Below are 12175 nucleotides of genomic sequence, written 5' to 3'. Positions count from 1 at the left end.
AGATACAACAACTGGGTTTATTATACGGATATCAAATTATTAAAGGATTTCAATACTGTAAAGCTATTGTCACAGATTTCAGCAGAGTAATGGTGGTGATGTGAAATGATCAAACCACTAGTGGGTCTCCCAGTCTCTGATCTGGAGCATGGCTGTGATGCCTAGCTGCTCAGGCAGCTGCAATTCCCTAAATAATTTGCCTGTTTAGACCACTTAATGAGTAACTGCACATGCCTGTAAATTTCAGGCTCCAGGTCAAAAAATTTCATTTAAAAAGAATGTTTTGTATATGGTGTGTGACGGATGTGCAGAAAATCACCTCACAACACTCCTTGGGTGGTGTCTGGACTGAACATTTTGAGTGGTAGATTACCAGGGTGAAGTACTGGTGGATATAGGGCTGCAACTGGAGGTGGGAGCAACTCGATGTGATGAATTAACAGAATTACACAGGAAGCATATTAGCTTTTGATATTCCGATATGCTAGATACACGCAGTGACAACACTGTGATCTACTGTGCTGTATCATTACTGATTGAAATATCTGACCGCAGTCAGGTGCAGTGAGTATTCAACCTCTCGAGGAACAGTTGCTGACAGAACCTCCAGATACAACCAAAAGAATTCCAAAAAATGAGATTGAGCAAAATCAATTAAATTTGGGGCTTTATTAAGATGCTACATAGCCAAACAGGATTGGTCATTACGGCATAGACTATTTAACTACTAATATTCATTGTATTCTCTCTGATAAACAGTTAATTATATACAAAATAGTTGCCCGACTGCTGTACTCCAATGTTGGATGATCAAAGCTGATAGTACACATCTAATTTCACTGTAGTGCCTAAGGCATATGTGGGGACGACTATCCCACAATGCAGTTCTCAGCAGCAATGGTCTTCAGTCAGTCCACCTAGCTCCCAAACGTGGGTTGAGCAAATAGCAGGTAACAGTACTTGACTTTAGTTACTTGTATTAAGTGTGAAATGGAATACAGGAAGTCCTTTATTATTTGTCAAATATAAGCATGGGACAACACCTTAAAGAATAAATGGATCTAGCCATTATTTTTTTTTGTTGTGTTTTCTTTCTAAACCCTGACATGGGCCACTTTGAAAGACTGCATCGACAGAAACTATTCAACACTTTTGCCTGTCGGGGAGGAGGAAAGGGCTCTCTTTAAAATATTACATGGAGTTGGTAGTCCCTCCTTCCCAGCTGCCCAGTCCAGTTGTACACACTGGATGGTAGAGGCAGCACCAGCATTCGTACAGTGTACTTAAAAGAGGTAATCCTGCGACAGGTACCATAATCTAACATGATTAAAATGACACTTAGAATATGCCGTCACCACATCGAAATGTCTTGTTCTCCTCATCCCCCCCTGCCCAATAGTCTGTGAGCTCTCTGTGCGTGTAACTTACTGTACAACTTTATAATTAACACAAGGTTTCTCCCGATTATCTTACTGTACTTGTTGTGCAAAGGGGTAACTGAAAGGCTAGAACCTGTGAGATGCTGTACATTAAAGTGTTTTTTTTTGTATTTTAATTTTTGATCATGAAATCATTTCTACCCCATGATATGGCAGATCAAACAAAAAACAACCCAAGCTAATAGATCACCAGCATGCTGCCTCTCTCTACAACACCAGCTTTCCTATAATTGTCCCCAGGATAAAGAACAGGATAACCATGGCGACCATCCGAGTGGCAGGTCCTTCTTCTTTGATCATAGCGCTCCTGGATGGTATAGGATTACCCGCCTGAGGCACCCTCCTCATTCGCAGACCGTCATCCTCCTGCAATACAAGAAAAGATTCAACAGATTCTTTAATGACTGCTTTGTGTTAATTATAGAATCATAGAAAGTTACGGCACAGGAGGCCGCCATTCGGCCCATCGTGTTTGTGCCAGCCGAAAAAGAGCTATCCAGCTTAATCCAACTTTCCAGCACTTGGTCCGTAGCCCTGTAGGTTACGGCACTTCAAGTGCACATCCAAGTACTTTTTAAAATGAGTTCAGGATTTCTGCCTCTACCACCCTTTCAGGCAGTGAGTTCCAGATCCCCAAGACCCTCTGGGTGAAAATATTTCTCCTCAGCTCCCCTCGAATCCTTCCATCAATTACTTAAAATCTATGCCCCCTGGTCACGGACCCCTCTGCTAAGGGAAATAGGTCCTCCATATCCACTCTTTCTAGGCCCCTCATAATCTTATATACCTCAATTAAATCTCCCCTCAGCCTCCTTTGTTCCAAAGAAAACAACCCCTGTCTATCCAATCTCTCCTCATAGCTAAAATTCTCCAGCTCTGGCAACATCCTCATAAATCTCCTCTCTAATGCAATCACATCTTTCCTGTAATGTGGTGACCAGAACTGTACGCAGTACTCAAGCTGTGGCCCAACCAATGTTTTCTTCAGTTCCAGCATAACCCCTCTGCTCTTATATTCTATACCTCGGCTAATAAAGGAAAGTATCCCGTATGCCTTTTTAACCACCTTATCTACCTGTCCTGCTATCTTCAGGGATCTGTGGACATGCACTCCAAGGTCCCTCACTTCCTCTACACCTCTCAGTATCCTCCCATTTATTGTGTATTCCCTTGCCTTGTTTGCCCTCCCTAAATGCATTACCTCACACTTCTCTGGATTGAATTCCATTTACCACTTTCCTGCCCACCTGAGAGTCCATTGATATCTTCCTGCAGTCTACAGTAACCACACAGCCAATTTCTGTATCATCTGCAAACTTCTTGATCAAGCCCCCCACATTCAAGTCCAAATCATGAATATATACCAGAAGAGGCAAGGGACTTAGTATTGAGCCTTGCGGGACCCCACTGGAAACAGCCTTTCAGTCGCAAAAACACCCGTCAACCATTACTCTTTGCTTCCTGCCACTGAGCCAATTTTGGATCCAACTAGCCACTTTCCCTTGGATTCGATGGGCTTTTACTTTTTTGACCAGTCAGCCATGTGGAACCTTGTCAAAAGCCTTGCTAAAATCCACGTAAACTACATCAAACGTGCTACCCTTATCCACCCTCCTTGTTGCCTCCTCAAAAAATTCAATTAAGTTAGTCAGACACAACTTCCCCTAACAAATCCATGCTGCAATTATGGTGAGGAAATGCAAGAGCTCAGGAATGGAATACTTTACAGTTCAAGCATGGGGCAGGTATAGCACGGGATAGAGGCAGAGTAAAGCTCCCTCTACACTGCCCCATTAAATACACCCAGGGCAGGAACAGCATGGATTAGATAGCACAAAGCTCCATCTACACTGCCCCATCAAACACGCCCAGGGCAGGTACAGCACAGGTTAGATATAGAGTAAAGCTCCCTATTCTCTGCCACTGCTCCAACCTAAGAGGGCCCTTAATGCACCAGCGAGACATTTTTTTCATTTCCCATTGGAGCCCCCTGTGTCCTTCATTGGGTGAATGATAATTTTGGGACATTTACCCACTGTGAGCTAATGTTCCCTCAGTATGGATCGAGACGGCCAAACTCATTCCACATGTAGCAGCACATAGGAGGCTTTCACCCCATGTCTTGGTTGGATTCAGGCCCAAGTTCCAGTAATAAGTAGGCTAGTGCCGTAACCTACTGCAACACTCAATCCCTTAATTATCTTTGCTTCCTCCCCTTCCCCTCCTCGGCACCCAGCAAGTTGCCGAGCTAAGATATGGCATCCAGCTGCAAATTCAGAAGACTTGTTTACCCAAGTTCAGAGACATGCTGATCACGTTGTATACGATTTGTTAAATGGGCCTTTTCCACTATACTTTTGGGACAGCCTGCAACAGCCTCGCCTGAAAGCACCCTGTGCTGTCACCATGTCAACTGCCAGCTGCTTGCATCCTGCATGTTTAGGGAGCCGCTTATAGGAGATTTCATTCAAACCACCTCAGACATAATTAGCAATTGCGTCGCTAGACATCCAATCTTATAATTGGGACCCCCACCCCCTCACCACACTTGGATGGAGATATGTCTGGTCGAGCTCTTCACAATAGTGTCAGTCGTGGGTCAGTTGATAGCACCCTCGCCTCGGAGTCAGAAGGTTGTGGGTTCAAGTCCCACTCCAGAAACTTGAGCACAAAATCTCAGCTGACACTCCAGTACAGTACTGGGGGAATGCTGCACCTTCGGAGGTACCGTCTTTCATATGAGATGTTAAATCGAGGCCCCGTCTGCCCTCTCAGGTGGACATAAAAGATCCCATGCACTATCTCGAAGAAAAGCAAGAGAGTTCTCCATGGTGTCCTGGTCAATATTTATCCCTCATCATTAAAATAGACTATCTGGTCATTATTACATTGCTGTTTGTGGGATCTTGCTGTGCACACTTTGGCTGTCATATTTTAGGACATCGTGAAAGGCATTATATAAATGCAAGTTCTTTTTTCGTTCAGAAAATAGTAGAGGCAGTAGTAGAGGCGGGTACAATTTTGTCTTTTAAAAAGCATTTGGACAGTTACATGGGTAAGATGGGTATAGAGGGATATGGGCCAAGTGCAGGCAATTGGGACTAGCTTAGTGGTATAAACTGGGCGACATGGACATGTTGGGCCGAAGGGCCTGTTTCCATGTTGTAAACTTCTATGATTCTATTCTATAAAGTCTCACCTTTAACTGTTTGTTCTCCTCACGAAGTCTCTGAACCTCTGACTTAAGTGACCTGCAGTCGTCCATCACTTTTTTCATATCTGAATCATCCAAGGAAGAGCTGGTTGATTTTGACATCATGGCGGCGTCTGTTTTCAGTGAAGTGGAAGTGACTTTATTTATCTCCAGCTCATGCTGCAGAAAGTGGTTAAGAAAAGCTTATTAAAAAAAAATGCCGCCTTCTAATTTAAACCCCTCTAAAATTATCTGGATTAGAATTAAAATGGTGTCAGTTCTGTTATATTAGTGACATAGGAGAAGGAAGTCAGATATCCCAGGTGTCAATTCTGTTATAAGTTAGTGACAGAGAAGAGGGGGGTGATTGCGCTCATTATCAGTTTGTATTCGTGGTCGCACTCTCAGCACTGAGGGAGTAGGTCGTGGACTCAAGCCCTGCTGCAGGACTTGAACACACGATCTTGGCCGACACTCGAATGCAGAGGGAGAGCTGCGTTGTTAGAGGTGCCGTCATCTAGTTGAGATGTTAAACTGAGAATTCAGGTGGATGCAATAGATCTCGTAGCAGGGGAGTTCTCCTGGTGTCATGGTCAATATTTACTCCTTAACCAACACCATCAAAAACAATTCAATTGGTCATTTGTCTCGTATGTTTATGGGACCTTTGCTGTGCTCAAATTGACTGCTGTGTCTGCCTATGAAACTGCACTCAAAATAATATTTCACTGGCGGTGTAGCACTTTGGGATGTCATGAGAATGTGAAAGGTGTTATATAAATGTAAGATCTTTCTTTCTTCCATTGAGGTGAAGGATGGAAAGCTCAGTTTCCTCCTAGCCTAGGCATCAGACCGTCCCAGGACAAGCACTCAATATTCAGGATTCCGAGCTCCCCTCTACTAGCCTAACAATGTACATAAGACTACTACAGCACTGCCACTTCCCACCCAGCCACCCTGTGGCCTCTTAGAACGGGGAGGGGGTGAGGTGAAGCGGTCAGAGACTGGACAATGCCCAGAGGCTGGACAATGCCCTGAGACTGGACAATGCCCTGAGACTGGACAATGCCCTGAGACTGGACAATGCCCTGAGAATGCTTGTTTCACTGAGGCCCTCAAACAGTTTATTTCTTCTGTCTGGGTTTGAGTTGAACTCAGGTCCCAGAGATGAAAGGAGTGTGTTGCATTACATTCTTGCAGTGTCTATGGACACATCGGTTTATAGGGATTTCAGGGTACTGTGATTGGTGTAACATTCCAATACAAACGACGCAATCAGCGGCCAAGGCCACTGAAAAATAGTCAAAAACTGGAGCAATTTCCCCTGAAGCCGGAGGGATCCTGTGGGGAATGTTCCCCACTCTTCACACACTTTCTCACTGCCCATTATGTAATGAAGTCCCATGAGGCACTAAAAACAAAGGTAGAGATAAATAAATATGAAAATTTAGAGTTCTGGAACTCCAATAAAAACAGGACGTCTGGAAAAGGAGAGCAAGAGCCATTAAAATCTGAAGGAGGAACGACAGGCTATCGTTTGGACTGGGGGCTTTCTCCAGGCCGTTATTAGGCGCTGACTGACCTGTGCTGTCTTTCCAGCATTTGCTGCTTTTACTTTGAATGAAACAAAGTTTAAAAAAGTGTGTACATATAGTAGAACTGTCAGAAGTGCAGTGAAAAGACCGGAAAACGAAGGTGAACGGTGGGTGGAATTTTTTTGTTGTTGTCTTGGCTGATGACAATCACAGAGCTTTTAGCTTGGAAGGGCACACTCCCTGTTTAGGTTTCAGGTAGGTCACATGCTTTATGGATATCACTATGGACCACTAAAACTTCATTTTTGTGAGTCTTCGCATACACAGCCGTGCACACAACCACTCATTTAGTACACAAGGTATCTGGCATGAACCTTGAACAGAGAGTACTTGTTCACATGCACGGACACATTACGTCAAGGGTAGGGATGCCATGATAGAGATGTTTGTCATTACGATTAATGTTGCAAGAACAAACCTAATGTGTCGATAATTACAATATACAAAATCTCCAAAATCTTGTACTTCTCCTGATCAAGGGTTTTATGTACCGTAATATATTGACATATAACACCGAGGGAGGGGGTTGAGATGTCAGAACTGGCCAGCTGTAGCAGTTCTTTTGTTCCTGGTTTGTAACACACTGCAGAGTTTATTATTTATCTACATGGAGTGATGGGATTCCTCACATACGGCAGAGTATATTATACATCACCGACTCTGAGGGGAGAGGGCCACTATCAGGAATGCTGCAACATAGAGTGATGGGATTTGTGGTCAGTACCTGTGATATTCCCACTGTGGGCAGCTTCAACGTGGAAGCCAGGCATTTCACCACGGGGAAAGAAAAGAATATGACAGGACCAGTAACTGCATTTAACCACGGCCCTTTCAGTCGTGGTGTGGAAGCTGGGATAGCCTCTCTCCTAATAGCATTCTCTTACTTTCTGTTCCTGGAGAGCAAGAAATGGAGAAGGATTTCCAGATTGATCGATATCCCATAGGATGCCAATGGAGGCCCAGAGGCACGTGAATCAGCAAAGTCTGCCAAGGGTTATAGGTGAAGGGGACGTGGGCAGGAAACGTCCCCCAGACTGTACAGAGAGCCCCACTAATAAATACAAATATCACAAGGAGTTTATATCATCCCATCCTTTTTAAACCAGGATAGGCATACAGGAGAAAAGAGATGTTATAGGCAGCTCTTCTAATGGATTGACACCATGTGAAAGGCAGTGGTACTGGATCATGTGATATGAGTAGCAGCAGTACTGGGACTGATGTCACAGTGCATCACAGGGGTACGTTACAGGGGAACATCACAGCCCGTGTACATTTTGTATCATGGCATCACTACTCCTGAGAACTGGTTAGGACAAACCGATCAATTCAAAACAACATTAATCTCATAACCTTGAAAGTTTACATCAGTTTCCTTACAATTCTCTTTTTGTGTACTGGACGCCACTGGAACATTAAGAGAAAACGGCGTAGAGTTAAACATTCAATAGAACAGCACCTCCCATCTTTTAAAATTCCATGACAATAAATATCGCTCACGGCCGTCTCCCCACCCCCCCAACTGATACTATACGGGTGTAGTGCTTTTTAAGTTGCGAGTGTGTGAGAAAGAAGCAAACCACAGGGTCAGTTCCAGACAGGAGTTTTCCTTTCACGTTTTAGGTGAATTAATGGCACTTTTGATAGACTTTTCATAGAATCGTAGTGCACAGGAGGCGGCCATTCGGCCCATCGTGCCTGCTCTTTGAAAGAGCTATCCAATTAGTCCCACTCCCTGCTCTTTCCCCATAGCCCTGCAAACTTTCCTTTTCAAATAATTTTGTTCAGAGATTTCTGCCCACTGCAGTGCTGCAAAATTCTCCCGAATCTCAGACACTACAACTTATCTCTTCCGTTCTTGCCCATTTACTATGCTCCTCTTCTCAAGCTGCTGACTGGAGCTGGGGTCGGGTTTCACAGCCGCCAGCAGCCCTTCAGTATGTGGGGGCCAGGGGTGATGACAGGCTATTTGACCCAGAGCATCACAGCAGAGCCGGATCCTATCCTCACCCGATGCGCACACACGTGCACTTTCCTTTTGGGGTGCAATCAGGTGCTAGGATACTGGCTGATTTTTCCGATCTCTAGCCCAGGGGTGCTGAGGTCAATTGTAGCACCCCAAGTGCTGCTCCAGCTGAGATCAGGTAACTCAGCACAGATTGTGGGTTGAACCTGGGGCCTCTTGGTTTGTACGACTCAGTACCACACCACACTGTGCTCATCAGGCGTTCTGGAAGACGATTTCTCAAGAGTGTAGGTCCAATCTTGGCTCCGAACTGTTCAACGATAGATTGCGTTGATACACAGCTTAATGTAGAGAGCACAGCCACGTACGAATCGCAGCTTGTAGGCCAAAGCTGTGCCACTATGGTTTCTAGCACAAGACGGGCTCCCAAATTAGAGAATACAACAGCTGAGTTCAGTTTAGGACAGACTGCAGGACAGGACTCAAGGTGTCAAAAGTTACAAGTCTAGTTCCCTTCTACAACAGTTGGTAGAAACCCGTACATACTAAATTCTAGATATTAATGGTTTGCCGCAGTTTTCACGAAATCCATCAGTCCTAAACTTTACCGAAGAAAAACCATGCAGCAAATTAAATAATACATTTAAAAAAAATAATTGTGGGTGAGTCCAAAACTAGGGGCCATAAATATAAGATAGTCACTAATAAATCCAATAAAGTATTCAGGAGAAACTTCTTTACTCAGAGAGTGGTTAGAATGTGGAACTCGCTACCACAAGGATTGGTTGAGGCAAATAGCATAGATGCATTTAAGGGGAAGCTAGATAAACACGAGAGAGAAAGGAATGGAAAGATATGTTGATAGGGTTAGATGAAGTAGGGTGGGAGGAGGCTTGTGTGGAGGATAAACATCAGCACGGACCTGTTGGGCCGAATGGCCTATTTCTGTGCTATAAATTCTACATAATATGTAATTAGGCCAGGTTGGAGATACTGCTGATTGCAGTTCAATCAGGTGTTGTGTTGTACCCAACGCCACCATTTTCTGACACGAAGGGTAAGGGTAGGTGTTGATAACATAAAGTGACTATTCTTTGTAATGAGACCTTGTGACCCTCACATGAAACAACAATTCGATTCACGTGGGTGAGCAGGCCCTGCCCCATTATCAGGGTGCGTTTCATGAATTAGACAGGCTGGTTTCAAAGGCTATGCTGGAGAACCTATTCGCAAATGCGACGGTTCTGTGAAATTACTATTCATTAAGTTATTTACTGTGAAATATGTGTGCTTTTTAGGTGACTGACCTTTCTGACCCCCTAGTGTAAGAGTTTTATCAATGAGATGGTAGTCTGGCTAATCTGCCCCACTAAACATTGGCAGGTTTCAAGAGATAATGTGACGTTTGCTGCAGGTTTTTTTATTTGGTCACTCGTTATCTTGCGTGTATGGCAATTCCTTGGCATTCACTCCCCTGCCTCTAAGCAGGCAAACAACCTCTACCTAATCCATGCTCCACACGGTTCTCAGGGAAGCCACTAAGTAGATGCTTGGGGAGTGGGCCTGGCCTTCACCTTTCTCTTCCACCGTGGACAGCTTCTCCTCAGCCTGTCCCCTTCAATCAATTAGATGTCATTAACGGCCAATGCTCCCCATGAGTATGTAGATAAATGAACACATTTATTAGCTTACGACCACTGTTGCAGCTCATTTCCGATGTGCAAAGGGGGAACCAGAACGGAAGCCTGAACAATGGAAATATGCTTATTCATCATTCTGAAAATCTTCAGCCTCAATATTTAATGGCGTTTCTTTTCAAAATGAAATAATGCGTTATAAATACTTAAACAGTCCCGAAGATACATTTAGTAAAGTGATTCAAATTTATACCGGAACTCAGGCACGTGAAGTGTCGGGTTTCTGCACTGGCAATAGCAGAGATCGAAGTTACAATGAATCCACAGGAACGTTCAATTATTACCAAATACGTCATCGTAAAGACCCACCCGAGCCAGGTGCCTGAGGCCAGTTTCCAGTACTCGTATTCCACCGGTAACCAAGGTGGTTAAAGATGGGCAAGTGGGCAGTAGGAGTAACACTGAGGCCAGCAGGAAACGCGTGACAACTGACGAAGGCAGACTGTGCTCGCGGCAATGCTCAGATTCGATAGTTTAGCTGTGCCAACATTATGATGGCCAGCAGTGTGTTGTCTGTGAAAGTTCACACACTCACTCGGTTCTGTATGCATTTGAGTTTTCTGCCGGTTCCTTGTAGCCTCAACGTTCAAAGCAACTCCTGTCAAAATTAGACTGAGCTATGTCTCAGTTAAATATCCAATTGCCCCAAACATAAAATGCCCTCTCCCCACTTTCTAACTTCTTCAGATGCCCACTGCTGTAACAAAGATGCCACAGTCAAAATCATTTGTGTGATCAGCAGGTGCTGTACATCCTCCCCGATCCCCTCAATGGGAAAATCACCAGGGCTGTTTGTCATCTCCTCCCTGCCCCCTTCCCCAGACAAAGCACTTTTAAACTTACCGTTTTCTCATTCTCGGAGGGCAGCTCAAAGACACACCGCAGCTTGGAGTCCATTAAATCATCTGGCTTCGCATCTTTCCACTGTAAAGAATCAAGAGTAAACGCATCAAGCACTTAATCACATTTCCAATCCCTTGTAGACTGGGGCACTAAGGAGAGCAGCTGCTGCTAATCCATTCCTCACGTAGGAGGTCTGCTTCACTAGGAAATAGGAAATGTGGAGAGTTTCACACAACTCAGCGTGGTGTTCAGTGGGGGCCCAGCCTGGCGTTGCCACAGATGGCATCGGCCTGCACCTGCCGACATCCGTTTTCAGCTTAGTCAATTGTCAGCTGTACACGGCTGCCCAGGCTTTCCAGCTTGCAAGCCAGAAATTCTCAAATACAAAGGGCAGCTAGCTCAAGACCAGCATACACAGAAGCATGAATATGGATTGCAGTATTTTACTCAAGCTGTACCACTCATATGTGACAGAAATTCACATATAAACCCCAATACAAGCAAACTTTGGAAAACGCAGTAACGTAATGGAAGTTACCAATTCTTAATGTCACTGGCGACACTGTCAGTAGTAGGCTGCACTGGTCCTGCTCCTTTGTAATGGAGAAATCCATCCAATTACATGCAGTTTTGCTTATATGAAACGTTGTTTATCACAGCTTATACAGTTCAAACGCTTTCCCTACAGGGGGCTGCAACCGAACAGGTTTAAGGCCATGCAGCACTGCAATGAAGCGATGCTGCAATTCTCTGTACCAAGGAGCAGCATAATGCAGACCTGCAACTTCACACAGGGGCTCTGTTTAACTGGAGCTTCAGGAAGGAGAGACAACGAGCAGCTGCTCCTCCACAGGAGCAAGGATAAGTCAGAGAGTATGAGGCTCTCAGATTCCTCATGCACTTCCTAATTGAGGGGCGGCGGCGGGGGCGAGCCGGGAGCGGGGGCGCGGCGGGGGCGAGCCGGGCTGTGAGCCAGGCGGCGGCAAGCGAGCCAGGGGGTGGGTCGGAGGAGGGCGGGGAGCCAGGCGGGGTGGGGGGGGGGGGGGGGGGGGGGGGGGAGAGCCGGGGCGGGGAAGGGTAGGCGGGAACGGGTGTTGGAAGGCCTGGGTAGGGGGAGGTGGAAGTGCGGATCGGAGAGGGGAAGGTCGGAGTGGAGAGGAAGGGGAGTAAGGAATGGGGCAGAGTGGGGAAATATGGGAGATGGCAATTCAGCATTTCGTCATTTGTTTAATGCTCACATACAAATGAATGACACCAAAGTGGTACAGGGAACGGAAGTCAGATCTGTGCCTTAATAATGAGATCTGCAGACATGTTCTGCTGATTAGACCCTCTGTCAGAACAGGGTACTGTTGGCTCTCCTCTTAGAAAAGCTAGGGAGGGGGAAATCAGCCAGTGACCCGTGTTGGAAATTCCTGGTCCACGGTCACCAACTGAAAACA

The 12175-nt window shown here is 45.3% G+C and overlaps 1 protein-coding gene across 2 annotated transcripts in view; it reads right to left on the bottom strand.

Moving 5' to 3' along the window:
- Positions 1-650: 650 nt before the first annotated feature.
- Positions 651-12175, bottom strand: part of vapb (VAMP (vesicle-associated membrane protein)-associated protein B and C) — a 109018-nt gene continuing 97493 nt past the window's right edge. Inside the window, exons 4-7 of one of the 2 annotated variants that reach the window (XM_068000699.1) lie at positions 10734-10814; positions 7608-7634; positions 4639-4812; positions 651-1805 (exon numbers count right to left, since the gene is read on the bottom strand). In XM_068000699.1, coding sequence (XP_067856800.1) covers positions 1647-1805; positions 4639-4812; positions 7608-7634; positions 10734-10814 — 441 coding nt within the window. In that variant the 3' untranslated portion in view covers positions 651-1646. The remainder of the gene's footprint in view (positions 1806-4638; positions 4813-7607; positions 7635-10733; positions 10815-12175) is intronic. The other variant, XM_068000700.1, reaches the window with a different exon arrangement.

This window comes from Heptranchias perlo, chromosome 19 (assembly GCF_035084215.1).
Source record: "Heptranchias perlo isolate sHepPer1 chromosome 19, sHepPer1.hap1, whole genome shotgun sequence".
NCBI classification, from domain to species: Eukaryota; Metazoa; Chordata; class Chondrichthyes; order Hexanchiformes; family Hexanchidae; genus Heptranchias; species Heptranchias perlo.
This window is presented reverse-complemented; position numbering and strand designations above follow the sequence as displayed.